The sequence below is a fragment of the Erinaceus europaeus genome, chromosome 5 (assembly GCF_950295315.1).
Source record: "Erinaceus europaeus chromosome 5, mEriEur2.1, whole genome shotgun sequence".
NCBI classification, from domain to species: Eukaryota; Metazoa; Chordata; class Mammalia; order Eulipotyphla; family Erinaceidae; genus Erinaceus; species Erinaceus europaeus.
The window spans coordinates 86,909,781-86,930,991 of record NC_080166.1 but is presented as its reverse complement, the minus strand read 5'-3'; the positions used below and the strand labels follow the sequence as shown (position 1 = coordinate 86,930,991).

The 21,211-nt window shown below is 48.5% G+C and overlaps 1 protein-coding gene across 22 annotated transcripts in view; it reads left to right on the top strand.

Moving 5' to 3' along the window:
* Positions 1-21,211, top strand: part of CACNA1C (calcium voltage-gated channel subunit alpha1 C) — a 506,000-nt gene that overhangs the window by 265,258 nt on the left and 219,531 nt on the right. For all 22 annotated transcript variants that reach the window (XM_060191492.1, XM_060191476.1, XM_060191473.1 and 19 more), the window contains exon 4: positions 20,344-20,483. In XM_060191492.1, the coding sequence (XP_060047475.1) occupies positions 20,344-20,483 (140 nt within the window). The remainder of the gene's footprint in view (positions 1-20,343; positions 20,484-21,211) is intronic.

Sequence of the window (21,211 nt, the reverse complement as noted above, 5' to 3'; positions counted from 1 at the left end):
GGAGTGAGGGCTGGAGGGAAACTGGGGCAGAGAGGAAAGAATGGGGTGCACTCAGTCAGCCTCAGGGCAGGAGATGGATGAGCCAGCTGCTTCAGGGAGACAGGGTGCAGGCAGAGGGGAATGTTCTTGCCAGGTGGGATGAGTCAGCCTCACCTGCCCGCCACCAGGCTCAGCAAGCTGGCAGTTGTGCCTCACACAGGCTCTGGGATGTTTCTAACTGCCAGCCTGGAAAGAGGTGGGACTGTGAATCTCACTCCAGTGAAAGTCAGCCAGAAGGACAGAGTCGCATATCCAGAGGAACACAGCTTGGTGGCCAGGAAATAACAGGAAGGGAGCAATGGAGGAAAGGAAGGAGGGAGAGAAAGAAAGCTAAGAAATCAAATGCAGTCATCCAAAAGGACCTGTGTACAGCACAATTTGTAATAGCCAAAACCTGGAAGCAACCCAGGTGTGCAACAACAGACGAGTGGCTGAGTAAGTTGTGGTCTTGATACACAGTGGAATACTACTCAGCTATGCGCAATGGTGAATTCACCTTCTTCACTCCATCTTGGATGGAGCTTGAAGGAATCACGTGAAGTGAGATTAGCCAGAAAGAGGAGGATGAATATGGGATGATCTCACTCAGACAGGAGTTGAGAAATAAGAACAGAAGCGAAAACACAAAGCAGATCTTGGACTGAATTGGTGTATTGCACCAAAGTAAAAGACTAGGGTGGGGGAGGCTTTCAGGTCCTGGTACCCAGAGGTGGGTGAGAGCTGGGGTGACAGTGTTAAGCAGAAAAGTGAGAAATGTACCAGCAATTGCATCTTCTATAAACTATTTATCCCCCCCCCCATAAAAATAAATAAAAAGAGAAGAAAAGGAAGGTGCCGGGTGGCAGCACACCTGGTTAAGGGCACATAGTATTAAGCACAAAGACCCATGCAAGGATCCCGGTTTGAGCCCCTGCTTTCCACCTGGGGGGGGGGGGGGTCACTTCACAAGAGGTGAATCAGGGCTTGCAGGTGTCTCTCTTTCTCTTTCCCTCTCTACCTCCCCCTCCTCTCTCAGTTTCTCTCTGTCCTATCCAATAAAGTGGAAAAAATGGCCACCAGGAGCAGTGGATTCATAGTGCTAGCACCGAGCTCCAGTGATAACCCTAGAGGCAAAAAGAGAGAAAGACAGACAGAGAGAGAGAAAGAGAAATGAAGGAGATGAAAAGAGGAAAGAAAGAAAGAAAGAAAGAAAGAAAGAAAGAAAGAAAGAAAGGGAAAAGAGAGAAAAAAAGGAGGAAAGAAATGAAGGAAGATAAGGAAGAAAGGAAGGAAGGAAAGCAGGAAGGGAAAGAAATGAAAGTTAAAAAAAAAAAGAAATGAAAGTTCAGAGAGGGTAAGTACCTTGTTCAGGGTCACACAGCTGGGTGAGAGACCAGGGGAGGTGGGAGTCCAGTAAGGAAGCTCAGTGGAAAGTGCCTGTCTCCTGATCACAGGTCTGGAACCAGTGTCCTTGGGAAAAGGACAAGGCAATGACACTCCTCTCACCCCACAACCTGCCCCACCCCCATCAGCTTAGCATCTTTGAGAACTGTCCAGCTCTGTCTAAGTCCACCCTGGGTCATGTAAGTGAAGCGTCTAGTCTATGTTACACCATCATGGGAAGACACCCTCAGAAGGAGCGTCAGCTAGGGGTCTCCTCCGTGCTCTTTTGAAAAACTAGTTGATAAAGTGGATGGAGAACACACAGCCATCTGATGGCTGTGAGTGACTCTACCAATTCTGTCACCAGCCCCAGGCCCTTCCACACCCTTTCCTTCCACTGCTGTGCTGCTGTGAGTGGCTGTGTGGATCTATCACTCCTGCCAACACAGGTCAGCAGAGATGGAAATGGGAATTATTGGAGCAGATACGTGTCGACAAAGTCCTGATAAAAGGCTCCCAGGGACATTTCCATGGCACTGTCTGGTGGCAGCCTCACTGAGCCAGTACAGGGCTTCATGTTTGAGGTATGTGGGGCTGCTCTGGCCACATGTGACCCCCACTTGCCATCTCTGCAGAGGCCGACTGTCCCTTCAGAAGCTCCCTGGGCATCACCCTGTCCCTGAAACCACCCTGTCCTGCCCCACCTCTTTTTGCTTTCAATATTTCCCCACTGAAAAGACTCTGGTCATTTGGACAATCCCCATTTGTTCTGGAAGCCTCATCTCCATGGATGGACCCTCCCCAAAGTCTCCCCATCTGCTGTAGAGACGTCCTCTCTAGCCTGCCTTTTGGCACCACCTGCATTTCTACTTTTCTCTCTCACTATCCAAATGTAGGATTTGCTTAGATCATAAACTTCTTAAAAGACTGAGGCCATCTGGTGAATTTTTAAATCACCACTCCACAACCAGCAGCTCCATTACTACCACTGCCAACCTCACCTCCTTGACCACGGTCAATCACACCACCATCGTGGCTCCACACCATTGTCACCACCACTGCCATCACTACCACAGTCTTAACCATCTTCCCTACCACCCTCTGCAGCAGCAGCAGACCATCATCACCATCACCATCTTCCCAATCCCCACCACCATCATCGTCAGCATCACTACCATCATAACCACCACCATAATCATTACTGCCGACCATACCATCATTAGTACCACCAGCCATGCCACCACCATGAACCACATCATCATAACCACCACCATAATCACCACAGTCAACCACAACGTCATCGTAACCACCACCATCATTACCACCATGAATCATACCAATACCATTAACCACACCACCACCATAAACCACACTATCATCACCATCACTACCTTCATAACCACCACCATAATCACTGCCATAAACCATACTATCATCATCACCATCACTACCATTATAACCACCACCATGAACCACACCATCTTCACCATCATAACCACCAACATAATCACCACTGTCAACCACACCATCACCATCGCCACCATCATAACCCCCATCAACCATATGCCACCATGAGCTGCACCATCACTACCATCATAACCACCACCATGATCACCACCATGAACCATACCATCAGTGCCATCACAAACACCACCATCAACCATACACCAACATGAACTACACCATCAACCACACCACCACCATCAACACCACCCCTCACCATCATGTTCCCCTCACACCACCATCACCTCTATCGTCAACCAACCCTCAGCCCCATATCATCAGTGTCATCACGGCCCCCTACATGGTCATCACTGTCACCACCACCATCACCCCCCACCCCCCATCCTGCCCCTGACTGTGTGTGTTCCACACTCTTCGCAGGGTCTGCATAGGCTAAGCACCATGCTGCAGGCCGAGAACCAGGGCTACCCAGGAACGAGGACTGGTTTCCAGCCCTGCCCCCTCACTTGTAGCTGTGGGACTGGGGCAGGTGTCCTAACTTCTCTGAGCTTCAGAGAGATTAATGTGATGAGTATTCATCGATTCATTCTCTCCACATTGGGCAGTTCCCATAAATTGCCACTTCCTTTTTATTTTCCACGCCTCGCTGGGCTCCATTACACCCAATATTCCTTGTCATGGATTGACCTCTGCAATTCAGTCTGTTGCTTCCCTCATGAATCAGGCCTGGGAACGGGTGTTCAATGAGCCAGTCCAAGGGAACCAGGGTTTCTGTCAGCCACAGGGCTGCCACCTGCAGGGCACTGGATTGTGATCACCTATGCTGAACGGGAGACATACTTGCAGGCCAGAGTGGTGGAGATGGTAGGTAGGGGCCCTTGCAGGTGCACTTCTCACTCGAGTTGAGCCCCTTCAGCTGCCATCCTTCTGCTCCGTTCCACAGACCCAGAGGAAAACCCTGGGCATGTCAGTAGCTGCTGCTAGGTAGCAAATCCCAGGAGTGCCGTGTGGTGAGCGTCAGCCATGGAGCTGGGCATTCAGGAGGAAGCCGAGATGCTCTTTGTGTTTTGACAAGCACAGTGGGCCCCTGCCTTCTTGGTTGGACCTCCTCTTCCTCCTCGAGCAGAATCAGTCATGACTCTCCCCCTCCCCTCCCTCTTCTCTACACCCCTGAAACTTCCTCCAGTGTGGGGTGCTGTTCACATGGCTGAGCAGTGCAGTATGCAGGGGAGCTATTTGGTCAGTTCCACACCCTTTTTTAAACTTAATTCTAAAGGCATATGGGACTTGTCAAAGGAAATAGCTCTCTGAGAGAAACCTAGGTTCAGGGGGCTGTGGTGTGCCTGATGAAGCTCACATGCAACTAAGTGCAAGGACCTGCACCAGGATCTGGGTTCAAGTACCCGCTCCCCACTAAGAGTGAAGCAGGTCTGCAGGTCTCTGTCTCTCTCCCCCTCTATCACCCCCTCCTCTCTCAATTTCTCTCTTTCCTACCCAATAAAATGGATAAAATGGCCACCAGGAGTGGTGGATTTGTAATGCCAGCTCCAAGCCCCAGAAATAACCCTGGAGGAAAGAGAGAGAGACAGAGAGAGAGAGAGAGAGAGAGAGAGAGAGAGAGAGAGAGACTCCTAGGTGCTTGCCCAGGGCAGAAGCTGCCTGGTGCTATGCCTTTGTGGAGAGGGTGGGCAGTCCTGGGTCCCAGAGTGACTTAAGAATGGAAAACAAGCTGCAATCCCCAGGGCCTGGCCTCTGTGCAGAGGAGGCACTGGGGTCACTGGGGTCTCTTCCTCCTGGAAAATGAAGGAATGCTCAGTTACCTGTGGGCAAGGTGGGTGAGGACACAGACTTAAGCCTGCAGCTAGCACAGGGTGTGTATGGCATGTGGGCTCCCAACATATGTGCACATGAGCCCTTTGGTGAGGCCACTGGGTGTGGCCTAGAGACAGCATTCTGCAAGGAGGAAGGTTTTCATCTCTGGCCATTCTTACCTGGTCCTTCCTGTCGGTTCCCCTATCCTGTTCCTTCTCCTGACTGGGCTCTCACTGCACTACCTCCAAGTAAATCTGGAACCCTGAGGCATGAGGTAGAGCTCAGCTTTGAAACTCAGGCACTGGACCCAATAGGGATCCAAGCTGAGCCCGAATCTGGGTCCGTCCAGCTCACTTAAACTCTCTGTGCCCATGTCTCTTAACTGAAGAACACAGGACCATTTCTCTCTCTCTCTCTCTCTCTCTCTGATTTAATAATGATTAACAAGATTGTAAGATCACAGGGGGACAATTCACACACTTCCCACCACCAGAGTTCTGTGTCCCATCCCCCCTATTGGAAGCTTCCCTATTCTTTATCCCTCTGGGAGTATGGACCAAAATTCTTTATGGGGTGCAGAATGTGGGAGGTCTGGCTTCTGTAAGTGCTTCTCTGCTGGACATGGGCATTGGCAGGTGGATCCGCACCCCCAGACTGTCTCTATCTTTCCCTATTGGGGTTCACCTATATGACTGTAGGAAACTAAACTTTTTTTCTCAGGCAGGCACTTCCTGTGAATTAACATTGAAGACATAATGCCCAAAAACGTAGGCTGTAGCTGGGGACTAGAGGAAGAGACTTGTATTTTCCTTTAGATTAAATCCTCCGATCATTTTTTTTTTCGCATCCTCTACCTAAATCAGTGTCCTCAAATTTAAAAAGTGGCAGAAAAAAAGAAAGTAATCCGGGAGCTGATGCAGTGGATAGAGCACTGGACTCTTAGCATGAGGTCCCCGAGTTCAGTCCCTGGCAACACATGTACTAGACTGATGTCTGGTTCTTTCTCTCTCTCCTCTTACTTTTCTCATGAATAAATGAATAAAATATTTAAAAAAACTTTTCAGGTAACTTAACTTGCAAACATCCCTACAAATGTGTTGCATGTTTTCTGTGTCCGCAGCTGTTTCTTCAGCTATTGTCACGGGATAATTTGCTCAGTTAGCTCACCCTGTCCCCCCATAAGTGAAGGGAAACAAGGGCAAATCATTTCTTGGAAAGACTCACTAGGTAAGTGCCATAAAGCAAATCAGAGACAATAGCTGGTTAGGACTCCTGGTCACTTGTAGTTCCATGTTGTTCACTCAACTGTGTTCGCTTCTTTAAAGTTTGTCTTTGTTATGAATAGTTTATTATGAGACTGTAAGATGACAATGTCTAGTCCAACACCACACCCACCACCCTCCCACCTCCCAAAAAGAACCACCAGAGTTCTCATGAGGCTTACAGACAGTTTGCTTGCTTCTGTTTAGTTTGGATTTCTTTTGTGGGGGGGCAAGTTCATGTAAATCAGATCTGCAGATTCCACACAGGACTGAAACCATCCGGTAGTTGTCTTTCATCTCTACTTATCTTACTAAGCTTAATTACCTCTGTTGTTTTCAATGGGTTATGTTGTTTTCGCCGGGCTGGCTTCACGGGCGGGTAACAGGTGACCAGGGACTCATAGTTGAGCTGTAGGCAGTATCTCTTTATTCATGCAGGACGCAGCACAATCTAAGACGAGCTAAGTTAAACTCAAAGTACAGTACTGTAAAACTCACAATGCTGTCTTTATATATACTTCCCAAGTAGGGTGGAAACAGGGTGTGACATAGAGAGGGTGGAGAGAAAAGTGACTGGTGAAAATCAGGGTGTGATAAAGAAGGGATCAGGGTGTGACAAGGAGGGGGGGGTGGAGCAAAAACATATCATGAAACAATGGGGATTGAACCAATGCCCTGGAGGGAGGTGCTTGTTAACAGCGGTTATGTAAATAGAATGAAGTGGTTATGTAAATAGAATAGTGTTAAGCAGGGGGGATTTAAACCAAATGAAGCAGAAGGGGTCTCATGCATACCAACAACCTCCAGTTCCATCCATTTTGTTCCATAGGACACAATATCTTCTTTCTAATCACAGAGTAGTATTCCATGAACTCTATATCCCATAACTTCTTCAGCCGGTCATCTGGGCATCTAGGCTGCCTCTACTCTCCGACTATTGTGAATAATGCAGCTATGAACACAGGGGTACATGTGTCCCTTTTAATCAGTGTTGGAGTGTCCACTGGCTAAATGCCCAAGAATAGCATTGCTGGGTCATAAGGTGATTCCACTTCTATTTGTTTAAGGACTCTCCACAATCTCCACAGGGGCTGCCCCAGTTTGCATCCCCACCAGCAGTGGAGCAGAGCTCCCTTGTCCCCACAGCCTTTCCAGCACCTGTCCTTTCCTGGTGTGTTGATGGAGGCCATTCTCTTAGCTGTGAGATAGGATCTCAGTGGAGTTTTAATTTGCATTTCTCTAAGTATAGTGGAGCATTTCTTCATGCGTCTGTGGGTCATGTGCATAAATCATAATCACTTTTTAAAAATATTTTAAAGGGAGAGAGAGAGAGAGAGACCACAGTACTGAAGCTTCATTCAGTGTGGTAGTAGCTGGATTTGAACCTAGCTTGCACACATGGCAACGCACCTGTCCAGGTGAGCTAATCTGCCTGCTGTTTTATTTTACTTCATTATTTAGGGACACATGGGGCTGACTCCAGGAAATAGTCATCTGAGAGGAACTCTGATGTTGTGAGGAGAAGTTAAGGTGGCACAAGCAGACCGTTGAATACTATCTTGTTATGAAAAGAGATTTTCTTTTTAAAAAAATTATTATATTTATTTATTTATTTATTAGATAGAGACAGCCAGAAATTGAGAGAGAAGGGGGTGATAGAGAGAGACAGAGAGACAGAGAGACACCTGCAGCCCTGCTTTACCACTCGTGAAGCTTTCCCCCTGCAGGCGGGTATCAGGGGCGTGAACCGGAGTCTTTGTGCACTGTAATGTGTGGCTCAACCAGGTGCACCACCACCTGGCCCCATGAGTTTTCCCCTCTGAGAAGCCTCAAAACTTCCAGTTCATCCTCTATGACCTTCACAGGCACTGTAATTCTCACCTTTCCATCGTGCTATCCTGACGTGAACTTAGCAGTGAATGAAGCGCCTTTCTCTTTCGCTCCACTTGGGGAAACCCATCAGCACGAGGGTTGAATGTTGCAGTTTTCACTGGGTAGAAGCAAAAAGGGTTCATAAATCTCCCCAAACAGAATTCTGGTGTCACTCATTTAATTACAGACAAATAAACACAGTGATTTTTTTTTTCCTCTGTGAGCTGCCTGAACACCTTCATAATTAGCTCATTAAGCTACCAGGGAAATGATGGTTCCACAGAAAGAGGAGGAGGCATAGCAGGAGCAGGGGCATTTGGAGGCTCAGTGCTGGGGGTGGGTGTGTGGGGCTGGAAGGGCTTTTGTGGGTGAGAGGGAGCTACGAAGGGCAGAAAGTAGCCCAGTGCTGATAAATTACCCCCTGCAGACTAGCCTGCCAATCAGAGGTGGGCCTGCAAGATCTCCCATTCTCCTGGGAGCTACCTCCCCCCACCAGACTGCAAGAAGAGGCTCTGGCCAGCTCTACTCCACACCATTCTCACAGCAATTTTACCTTCTTGGGGGCCAGGGGGGTGAACACTTCAGGACACTTACTCAAGCCTCACTGGCTCATCCTTGGGGCCTATCATGGTGACACTACCATTTCTGCCCCCACCCCCTTTTATTAGTGATTTAATAATGATCAACAGGATTGTAAATTAACAGGGTTAAAATTCCATACAAATCCCACCACCAGAGTTCCTTGTCCCAGCCCCTCCACTGGAAGCTTCCCTATTCTTTATCCCTCTGGGAGGATGAGCCAAAGATCTTTATGGGGAATAGAAGATGGGAATTCTGGCTTCCGTAACTGCTTCTCTGCTGGACATGGGTGTTGGCAGGTGGATCCACACTCCCAGCCTGTTTCTATCTTTCCTTAGTGGAGCAGGGCTCTGGGGAGGGGAGGTTGCAGGACATATTGGGAGATCATCTGCCCAGGGAAGTCAGGATGGCACCTTGGTAGCATCCTCTTTGACCCAGTAGTTGTTAAGTAGTGTACTGTAGAGTTTCCATATCTTGGGACTTTAACTAATTTTTCTGTTTAGTATTAAGTGTTAATTTAATTCCACTGTGGTCTGAGAAGATGGTTGGTATGATTTCAATGCTCTTGAATTTGTTGACACTGTCTTTGTAGCCTAACATATAGTCTGTCCTTGAGAATGACCCATGTGGACTTGAATAGAATGTGTATTCCAGTTTCTTGAGGTGAATGGCTCTGAAAATGGCCAATAGTTCTAGTTTATCCATCTCTTCATTTAATTCCCTGGTTTCTTTGTTGATTTTCTGCCTTGATGATCTGTCAAGTTGAGAGAGTGGGGTATTAAAGTCCCCTATTACTGGGTTGCTGTTACTATATTGCTGTAGCTGTTTCAGTAGATGTTTGATGTTTAAATGGCTTCTCCTTGGGTGCATAGATGTTAATAATTGTTAAGTCCTCTTGGTTGACTGATCCTCCGAATACTACGTAATGTCCCTGCCTATCTTTTAGTACTTTACTTATTTTAAAGTCTGTTGTGTCAGAGATAGGGATCGCTGTTCCTGCCCCTTCCTGTGGTCCATTAGCTATCATGATAGTACAATAGTTTCCCATCCTTTCACTTTGAGTCTGTGTTTGTCCTGTTAAGTCAGGTGGATTCTTATAGACAGCATATGGTTGGGTTGTGTTTTCTGATCCATCTTCCTACTCTGTGCCTTTTAATAGGTGAGTTCAGGCCATTGAAATTTGTTGATATTATAGATTTAAGATATTTAGATTTTTCAATGCTATTATTCTAAACTTTTCTGAGTGTTCTGATATTCGCCATGTTTTTGGTGATGGTGTTATTATTTATAGGAGACCTTTTAGAACTTCTTGCAGGGCAGGCTTGGTGATAGTTGATTCCTTTAACTGTTGCTTGTCTGAGAAGGTTTTTATGCCTCCATCTATTCTGAATGACAGCCTGGTGGGATACAGTCGTCTTGGCTGAAAGCCTTTCTCATTGAGAGCTCAATAGATATCTTGCCATTCTCTTCTGGCTTTCAGAGTTTGTGTGGAGAAATCTGCTGCTAATTTTATGGGTTTTCCTCCGTAGGTGACGCTTTGTTTTTCTCCTGCAGCCTTCAGGGTCCTTTCTTTATCCTTACCCCTTTCCAGTCTACCATGTGTCTTGATGCCCATAGATCTAAGTTGACTCTGTTTGGGATTTGGGCCTCTTGAATTGTTATCCCCTTTCTGCTGTTTACAGCAGGGACATTTTCTCCTATTATCTCCTCTAAGGATTGAGGATTCCTAAGCCCTCCACAAGGAAGAGTGACAGGTGTGTGTGTGTGTGTGTGGGGTGCTCCAGGAGATGAGGGACCCAGGGTTTACAGAGCCCCACTTGTGCAAGAAGCTGAGACCCTCCATTGCTCATCTCAGTTTCACGGTGAAGCAGGGGGCTTGTGGGGGACTTTTGAAGGTGGTGGGGTGGTCGTGGAGGGGTGGTGAGTGGAGAGGCAGTGGGCATGGAGGCTACCAGGGGAACAAGGAGGGTGGGAGCCTCAGTGTATCAGGCAGTGTCCAGGGTCCCTGTCTTCAGTCACCACCTCTGCAGGGACAGGATGGGTGTCAGCTATGGGGTGAGCTAGAAGGGGCACTGAACACAGAGGCATGGGTTGTGCATGCAGCTTCAGGTCTGCTAGCTCAGGCCGGTCTTGAGGTTCTGGCCCACACATTCCCTTACATTTTGCTCTCACCTTGGGGGGAGGGGAGTGTATCAGATGGTTGACTCCCCTGGAAAGTCTATTCCAGGGGCAAATGGGCCAGTGGACAGTATGAGGAATAGGGGACCAGGCGGTGGCGCACCCACTGAGAGCACATAGTACTAAGTGCAAGGATCCCGGTTCAACCCCCTAGCTCCCCACCTGCAGGGGGGGTTGCTTCACAAGTGGTGAAGCAGGTCTGCGGGTGGCTGTCCTTCTTCTCCCTCTCTGTCTTTCCCATCTCTTTCAATTTCTCTCTGTCCTGTCCGATAAAAAGGGGAAAATGGCCTCCAGGAGTAGTGGATTTGTAGTGCTGGCACTGAGCCCCAGAGATAACCAAAAAAAAAAAAAGAAGAAGAAGAAAGAAAAGAAAAAGAAGGAAGGAAGGGAGAAAGGAAGGAAGGAAGGAAAGAAGGAAGGAAGGAAAGAGAGTGTGTGATTTGTGAGGAGTAGAGGCACTCTGGAGGGAGCTCTCTGGGAACACTGAGGTCTGAGTTGTGAGCTCAGAACTGGCAGAGAGGGGCCAGAAGTCAGACAGCCAAACCCACTCACTTGACTGTGCTGCTGGCCTTTTGAGAAAAGCCAACCAAAGGATTAAAGTCAACCAGCAAGGGACCTTGACCTTTACCTTCTGGGTTTAACCTTTAGCCATCAGTCTGGCTTTCCTCCCCCCCTCCCCCAAATGCAGTGAGCTCATTTTCAGTTTGGCCTTAAGGCTCTTCTCATTTGCAATGCTAAGCTCTTTATCTTCTTGTCCTCAAAGCTTTGTAGCTGACTTTAAAGACCTCAGTGAAGGCTGAAAGGCACAGGAAACCCAGATTAAGCAGTGTTGGGACCTGGGACAAGGGAAAGGTCATGGGAAGGAGATGGAGAAGTTTCCAAACAACTCTAGAAAGCACCAGGGGGCCTTGGGAAATCAAGTATTAGTTTGGCAGGAAGGACTTGGGCTTGGCTTTAGCTAGGTTGCCTCTCTGGGTGGCATAAGTGCAGGGAGCTGGTGACTACCCTCCCCAACCCCTTTATTTAGAAAACACTGGCAGTGACACTGAGAAAAAGAACTCAGACCCCACAGAAAGTCATGAGGAACTAGGACACAGCTCAGAGCTGCATGGAAGGTGCTGAGAACTGACCCAGCGCAGTCATTTTCAGGTCTTTGCCGAGTTTCCTAGTCTCATCAATCAGCAATAATGGTGTCTGCACAGGGGACGGGGTGGCAAACTGTGGGATCTAAATATAAAACCAGACTCTGCCCAGCAAGGATGGGAATGCACCCCCCTCCCCCCCCAGAGAGCAGAGGTAATCACCACCACCACCACCACCCCCTGCGCCCCATAAGATGAACATTAGCAGAAGCAGTGCTGAACCACAGCCAAGAAGGGGGCTGTGGGAGTGAGGCAATGACGGGTAGTTGGCCTGAGTCTTTGAGAATGGACGCCATCCAGCTGGGGAGAGAGCACAGTGGTTCTGCAAAAAATTCTTATGCCTGAGGCTTTGAGAGCTGAGGTCTATCCCTAGCACCACCATAAATAAGCCAGAGCTGTGCTGTGCTCTAGTCTCTCTTTCTGTTTCTCTCTCTCTCTCTCTTTCTCCCCTTAATTAAAACCAAATAAAGGGGCTAGGCAGTGGCATACCTGGTTAAGCATACACACTACAATGCACAAGGACCCAGGTTCAAGGCCCTAAATCCACCTGCAGGAGGAAAGCTTCATGAGTGGTGAAGCTTATCTGCAAGTCTCTCTCTCTCTTTCTCTCTCTCTCTCTCCCCTCCCCTCCCTCCCTCTCTTTCTCTCACTCTCCCCTTCCCTCCCTCCTTCGCTGCTCTCTGTCTGCCCCTCCTGTCTCAATTTCTCTCTGACTTTATCCAGTGTTAAATAAATTAAAATACTAAAAAGAGAGGAGTGCCCTGTGCACCCTTGCTCATGAGAACAGTATATAAAAGTATCTGTCTGTAACCTCCGAGTGTCATCCACACCTCCCCCTGTGTGCAGTCACCCTGAGAGGAGTGTGACTTGCAGGTCTGCCCCCCTGACAGTGCCAGGCTCACCCATGAGACCCGGGAGGCGGGAGGGAGGTGTGCCACCCAGGTGCACTCAACCAGGTGTGCCACCGCCTGGCCCCGCCCACACAGAGCACTTCATCACAGGTGGCCTTGTGGTTCCTCCCACGTCCACCAAAGCTTCTTCCAGTGCAGCAGGACCAGGCCTAAACGTGAGTGGTGTACAATATCTTTATCCAGTCATCTGTCAGTGGGCATCTAGGCTGCCTCCACTCTTTAGCTACTGTGAATAATGCAACACTGAACATGGGTGCATATGTCCATTCGAAGTAGTGTGTTTTTGTTCTTTGGGTGAGTGCCTGGGAGAGGGATTTCTCTGGGTGTTGACCTGAGTCACATGCAGCTCAACCAGCAGCACTTCCCCTCCCCAGACAGGCCTGCAACCCCCTGTTCCTCCTCTGTCCACATAAATGTGCCGTGTATTTCAGATGCATGGGACTGCATAGTATATGTCATAGCTTGTGCCAGAGCTTCAGGCCTTGTCCTGGCTGACTCCATTGTGAGTCTAAGCACAGTATTTTGTCCATCTTGTTATCCTTCAATGGAAAGATACATCTGAAAAGGAAGAGAAGGCAGGAACATGGGGGGAGGGCAAATATATATATATAAATATAGATAGTTATAGACATAAGAGCGTGCCTCTGTCATCACATAGTTTTGTAAATCAACATCAAGCACTAATACAGTTAAAAATGAGGAAAGAATGAGAAAAGGAAAAAAAGGAACAAAGAGAGAAAGAAAAATATGCTTGTGTTGTTGGTTTTTATTTATTTATTTTCCCTTTTGTTGCTCTTGTTGTTTTATTGTTATAGTTATTGTTGTTGTTATTGATGTCTTCATTGTTGGATAGGACAGAGAGAAATGGAGAGAGGAGGGGAAGACAGAGAGGGGGAGAGAAAGACAGATACCTGCAGACCTGCTTCACCGCTTGTGAAGCAACTCCCCTGCAGGTGGGGAGCTAGGGGCTCGAACCGGGATCCTTATGCCGGACCTTGCATTTTGCGCCACCTGTGCTTAACCCACTGTGCTCCCAGCCTCCCAGTTTTGTTTCTGAAAATATTTTATTTATCGGCTAAAGACAGAAATTGAGAGGAAAGTGAAGATAGAGAAGGAGAGAGAGAGATGCCTGAAGACCTGCTTCACTGCTTGTGACGCTCCCTCCCTGCAGGTGGGGAGCTAGGGGCTTGAGCCTGGATTCTTGCGCCCTGAAACATGTGAGGCCAAGCAAGTGCATCACTGCCCAGCCCCAAGTTGCTGATTGAGAAGAAGCTTGTGATGTGTGTCCTTCTAGAAGGTCTTAGAGCATCTCTTTCTCTCATGATCCAAGTCATCAATGTCCTAAGAGGTGGCTTGACCTGTGTTGTGCAGAACAGCCTCCCAGGAAGTTTTTTGATGTGTAATAAATAGATGAGACACTTTCTTTGTCTCCCTTGGTGAGAGAATAGGCAGGGAACTATATTTAGAAGTACTTGATTTAATTTTATTTTTACTTTTATTGCCACCAGGGCTAACACTCAGCATGGTGCCTACATTATGAATCCATCACTTCTGCTAGCCATTTTTCCTTTTTATTTTTTTTTATTTTTCCCTCCAGGGTTATCTCTGGGGCTTGGTGCTGCCACTACAAATCTACTGCTCCTGGTGGCCATTTTTTCCATTTTGTTGCCAGGACAGGGAGAAATTCAGAGAAGAGGGGGAGATAGAGAGAAGGAGAGAAAGAGAGACATCTGCAGACCTGCTTCACCACTTATGAAGTTTTCCCCTTGCAGGGGGGAGCAGGGACTCGAACTGGGATCTTTGTGCTTAGTGATATGTAACTTAACCAGGTGCATCACCACCTGCCCTAAATCTTCAGAAATATCATTGGAAGCCATAAAGCTGTCTGGAATGCAAGGTGCTGCTTCCAGTACCATGGTTATGTTTGTCATCTTTGCCTCAGTTAGGGAGAGAGAATCGTATGGCTGGGCCTGTCATCCACTGTGCTTTGTGCAGGATCCTTGGCAGCTTGGGAACACATACTTACAGAATGTAAGTGGGGCAGCACTTCTGTCTGGATCCAGATCATCACACATGGCAGATGTAAGCAGTGTCGGCTGGGGCCCGGCCGGTGGGAGTCACCCAAGGGCACTAACACATGTTCAAAGACACACACACACATGAACAAGCATGGCCTCCTTGCAGAGCTCCACAGGGCCATGGCTGCTGCTTGAGAGAAATCTCTGCTCTTCTAAAACACAAACATCAGGGACTGGGTGGTAGCACAGCGGGTTAAGTGCACATGGCATGAAGCGCAAGGACCAGCTAAGTATTCCAGTTCAAGCCCCCAGTTACCCACCTGCAGGGGAGTCACTTCACTAGCAGCAAAGCAGGTCTGCAGGTGTCGGTCTTTCTCTCCCCCTTAATTTCTTTCTTTCCTGTCCAACAGCAGCAATGGCAACAATAACAGTAACAACAACAAGGGCAACAAAATGAGAAAAATGGTCTCCAGGAGCAGTGGATTTGGTACAGGCACTGAGCCCCAGCAATATAGCCCTGGAGGCAAAAAATTAAATTAATTAATTTAACTGAACACAAACAGCCAACACCTTTGAGATTTTATTAGTCTCGATTTGTCTACACAGTAGCCCTTAGAACAAGGAGGACAGAACTCTGTGTCTGTTTCCACGTCCTGGAATCCCACTGTACCGGATGACAGAATGGGATCCTCACTTGCTGTGGCTTTTTGGAGAGACTTGGAAAGTCACCTACTGACATCAAAGTGGCACTCAGAGCTCTAAGGGGGAAAGGAAGGCTGTGATCTCCCTTCCCAGAACAAATGTTCGGCAGAATCTGGCATCTAAAGCCACTGAAGACCTTCAGGGGTGGGGGAGTGACACCCCTAGTTGAGCGCACCTGCTACCTGCAGGGGAAAAGCTTTGTGAATGGTAAAGCAGTTCTGTAGGTGTCTATTTCTCTCCCTCTCTATCTCCCCCTCCCCTCTCAATTTCTGGCTGTCTCTATCCAATATTTAAAGATAATTTAGAAAAACAAAACTTCCAGAAAGAGGTGACTTCTGGGTCTGTGTGTTTTCTCTGTCCACAGCCCGTATTTGTGACCTCCTTGGCCCTATTCACCCATGTAAAGGCCCTTGGACAGGTCCCAAATCGGTGCTGTGGAGACCTCACACCTCTCTGTAGCACTGGAATTTGGTACCTATGTAGCAAGTTCTTTTACAAAGGAGAGTCAGGTGCAAGAAGCAAAGTGACTGGGTGCTCACATCACAGTGTGCAAGGACCTGGGTTCAAGCCCCTGGTCCCCAGCTGCCTACAGGAGGGAAGCTTCACGAGTGGTGAAGCAGGACTGCAGGTGTCTCTCTGTCTCTCTCTCCATGTCTCCCCCCTCAATTTTCTCTGTCTCTATCCAGTAATAAATACATTAAAGTATAATTTTTGAAAAAGAAAGGAAACAGTATGAAGAAAAATAGAACTGAATAATGAGAAAGGGAAGAGATGAAAGAAGAAGGGAGGGCAAGGCATCACACCTGCCCCCTTAAAATATCACACTTGCCTCTTAAGATGTCACACCTGTTCAGGGTGTCGCCTCTGCCCTTTAAGAGGTTACACCTGCCAAAAGCAGACCATTTGCCCCTTAAGACATCACATCTTTCCAAGGAATCAACCCTGCCCATGAAAACATCACACCTGCCCCAGGCGTCAAGCCTAGCCTTGAAGACATCAATCATACATGCCCAAGGCAGTAAGGGCTTCAGCCATTACAGATCAGGAGTTCTGGGGTGGGAAGGAGAAGCCATGAATGATTCCAGCTCATCTGCAGCTCTGAAAGTATGGAGCTCTGTGGCCTTTGCAGTCCTCACGCCCCTTGTCCCCCCCCCCCCACCCCACCCCAGCACAGAATGACAGCCTGCTCATAGGCTCCCGAGACCAGACAGGGCCAGGCCCCAACTGACTATGGTCCCATCCTCATGTGCTCTGTGACCTCTCAGGATCCCAGGGTACATAGTACCCTGTCCTGTTTCTGGAGGCTCTGAAAGTCATGGAGTGGGGGGGCGGCCAGGAGGGGCTCTGAGGTGTCTGAGGCAGCTGCGAAGAACAGCTTTGACAGTGGGCTCTGAGTGCACTCACAAGTCCTTAGGCATTTCCACGGCGGTAGCGCACATGTTTGGAAAGGCTCAAACAAGCTGTTTCACTTGCTTATGTTGTGTTGTTGTTTTTAATGTGCTCTGGAATGGAGAGATGTGAATCCTGGGAGACCGTGCCTGGAGCCTCAGCCAACACACACACAAACACAAACACATATGCTCTCTCTCACACACACACACACACACACACACACACACACACACACACACACTCATGTACACACTCACACTTAAACACATGTACACACACACACATACACACACTCATGTACACAGTCACACACTCACACTTAAACACATGCACACACACACACACACACACACACACACACACACACCCATGTGCTGGGAAGCTTGGGAAGGAATGAGTGGGGCTCAAGGCCATGTGTAATCTTCCCTCTTCTTGCTGAGCCTCCTCCCTCCAGGCTCCTGGTCTTGCTCCAACCCCTACCCCCACCCCTGAACACCCTTCCAGAAGGCTGGGTGGGTTCTGAGCCCACTGCCCCCTGGAGGCTGTGCATGGCCCATCTGGCTTGGAGGCTCCAGCAAGAAGTGCAGAGCCTCCCACCCCCACACCCTCACTCCACAGTGGCAGGCAGCAAAGCCCAAGGATCCGGCCTAGGGATCAGGGGATCAGTGGTGGGGACAGCAGGCAGTGATGACAGCAGCCATTGAATCAGCACAGAGCCAGCTAGCTCTGACAGAGCCACACAGGCTCGAAGTTCATCCTGGGCGTGTGAGCTCCCAGAGCCGAATCTGCTTCCTTCACTACAAAGACACCCTACCAGCCCTGCAAAAAAAAAAAGAAAGAAAAAACAAGGGGCCTTTTCTTTCCTTTTTTTTAAACGATTTATTAGTGATTTAATATAGATTTACAAAATGACAAGATAAGAGGGGTACAACTCCACACCATTCACACCAGAGTCCTGTGTCCCCAGCCCCTTCACTGGAAGCTACAGCAATTCTCCTAAGGTTACAGATATGGGTCGACTATTATTTCTACAATTATCTGTCTATATTTGGATAGATTTGCTCTTTTTTTTTGTAGGTCCCGTCTTCTCTTCCTTTCTAAGTCACGCCTACACCTGTTACTACATCCAAATGCCCCTCCCTTTTTCCTCTTCTCTCTCCAGGTTCTGATGGAGTTGGAGTTCAGAGCCCGCTAGTCATCTTCCCCCCTGTCATTTTTCCCCCACTGAGAGTATGGACCCAAATTCTTTATGGGGTGCAGAGGGTGGGAGTTCTGGCTTCTGTCATTGCTTCCTGCTGGGTATGGGTGTTGGCAGGTGGATCCACACCCCCAGCCTGTTTCTGTCTTTCCCTAGTGGGGTAGGGCTCTGGGGAGGGGAGGTTTCAGGACACATTGGTGAGGTCGTCTGCCCAGGGAAGTCAGGATGGCGTCATAGTAGCATCTGCAACTTGGTGGCTGAAAGGCAGCAGGATATAAAGTGGGACAAAATGATTAATGAACAGGAACCAAACAGTAGGAACAGAGCAGATGAGATTAGGGATCTCAGAGTGGAAGAATTCTAGGCTTGCTCCTAGGGGTGCGGGTGGCCTCTTCCATTCCTCTCTCCTCCTACACTTGCCTCCCTCCTGCTAAAAAGTTTGTGTATTTTATTATTTTATGTTTGACTTATTTTTATGCAACACAGAGAAATGGAGAGGGGAGGGGAGGGAAGATAGAAAGACAGAGACCTGCTTCACCATTTGTGAAGCTTCCTCTCTGCAGGTGGGGACCAGGGGCTTGAACCCAGCTCTTGGTAATGTGTGAGCTCAACCGGGAGCACCACCACCAAGCCTCATATTTTATTTATTTTTTATTTTAAGTTTTCTTTTCTTTTTATTATCAGAGACAGAGAGAAATTGAGAGGGGAGCAGGAGACAGAGGAGAGAGACAGAGAGACACCTGCAGCCCTGTTCGACCACTTGTGAAGCTTTCCCCTTGTAGGTGGCGACCAGGGGCTTGAAACTGGGTCCTTGCGCACTGTAGTGTGAGCACTTAACCAGGTGAGACACCACCTGGCCCCTTATTTATTTTTATGTTGTTGTTGTTGTTGTTATGGCCTGGTCTACCTCATCAGATGGTTTCATTTTCTCCATTTTGACATGTTGGGATCAGCTTGTCTCAGCACTGGCATCTCCTATGTCCCTGGCATCCAGATGCCTTTCCTCTCCTCACTCTGACTTCACAGCCCCAGACTAGTGTGCTCCCCAGACCCTGCCTGCCAGTCTGCACTCTTGCTGCCAGGCTGCCCCACCCCTCCTCTCCTCTCCTTTGTCCTGGCATCCTCTCCCTTCTCACCAGCACCTGGGCTTTGTTCTTTAAATGTTACTGAGTGCACACAAAGCTTGAATGCAGGTTCAAGCCCCCTGTCCCCACCCACATTGGAGGGAGAGGGAAGGAGCTTTGAGAATGGTGGAGGAATGCTGCAGGTGTCTCTCCTTCTCTCTCCCTGTCTATCTCTCTGTCTCTCACCTTTTGCCAAAAAATTTAAAATATGCCACCAGGAATAGTGAAGCTGTGTAGACACTCAACCCCAGCAATAACCCTGGGGTTATATATAGATGAATAGGGGCCAAGTGGTGGCTCACCTGGTTGAGCGCACATGTTACAATGTGCAAGGACCCAGGTGCCCCTGGTCCCCACCTGTAGGGAGAAATCCTCATGAGTGGTGAAGCAGGGCTGCAGGTGTCTCTCTGTCTCTCTCCCTCTCTATCACTCCTTCGTCTCTCAATTTCTGTCTCTATGGAAAAAGAAAATGTCCACAGGTAGTGGCCAATTCAACCTGTAGGCAACAAGCCACAGTGATAACCTTGGTGGCAAAATAATAAATACCTTTTTTTTGCCTTCAGGGTTATCACTGGAGCTCAGTGCATGCACTAAGAGTCCACTGCTCCTGGTGGCCATTTTTCCCATTTTATTGGACAGGACAGAGAGAAATCGAGAGAGGAGGGGAAGGGAAAGATAGAGAAGGGGAGAGAGGGGCCAGGTGGTGACCAACTTGATTAAGTGCTCACATTACAGTGCACAAGGACCCAGGCTCCAGCCCCTGTCCCCACCTGCAAGGGGAAAGTTTTGTGAGTGATGAAGCAGGGCTGCAGGTGTCTCTGTGTCTCTCTCCCTCTTCATCTTCCCCTTTCCTCTAAATTTTTGGCTGTCTCTATCCAATAAATAAATAAAGATAGTAAGAATTAAAAAAAGAGAGAGAGAAAGGGAGAGAAAGATAGACACCTGCAAACCAGCTTTGCCACTTGTGAAGCATCACCCCCTGCAGGTGGGAAGCCTGGGGCTCGAACTCAGATCTTTGAGCGGGTCCTAGTACTTCATACTATCTGCCCTTGCCTGGATGCACACCACCGTACAGCCCCTAATAAATAATTTTCAAAGCAAAGCAGAACGAAAGCACTTTGAATGCCTGGTGGACTGGGAGTTGCAGTGGCAGACAGGTCAGTGCTGGCCGTCTGGCATGGTGGGGCCACCCTGTGACCCCCGGAACAGCCACAGAGGCTGCCTCCACTCAGTGCCAGCGTCCTCTCTAACACTGCCCTTTGCCTCTCGCCCCTGTTCTGTCCTCCAGGAACGGGTGGAGTATCTCTTCCTCATCATTTTTACTGTGGAAGCCTTTCTAAAAGTCATCGCCTACGGACTTCTCTTTCACCCCAACGCTTACCTCCGCAACGGCTGGAACCTGCTGGACTTCATCATCGTGGTCGTTGGGTGAGTGCAGCCGCCCCCCCACACACACACACCCGTCTCTCCCTGGACACCAGCACCAGACACGTGCCTTTCTCCCCCACCCCCTGGAGTCTCTCTCTCTCTCTCTGATTTGACCACAATGCCGCTGGGCTTCCGGCAAGATGAAAGGCTAACTAAGAGACTTTTCAGATTCAGAGGGGTGAGAGGAGGAGGTGGAGGAGCTGAGCCAGTGAAATAGTTCACTTGACAGTGTGCTGCTCTGCCCTGTATACAACGCAGGTTAGACAGACCACCACTACTTCAGAGGAAGCTTAGGTATCATCGTCGTCGTCGTGTCTCTCTCTCTCTCTCTCTCTCTCTCTCTCTCCTTTTTTTTTTCCTTCAAGGTTATCATTGGGGCTCAGTACCAGCACTATGAATCCACTGCTCCCAATAGCCGTGTTTTCCTTTTTATTGAACAGGACAGAAATAGAAAGATAGAGATAGAAAGAGACCTACAGACCTGCTTCACTACTTGTGAAGCTTTCCCCTGCAAGTGGGGAGCCTGGGGCTTGAACCTGGGTCCTTTCTTGGGTCCTTGTACTTAGTACTATGTGTACTTAACCAGGTGCACCAACACTCAGCCCTCTCTTCTCTCTCTTTAAAAAAATTATTTATTTATTTATTTTTAATGAAAGCGATACACACAGAAAGATAGGGAGAGAGAGAGAGAGAGAGAGAGAGCGCGAGAGAGAGGAGAGCACTGTTCA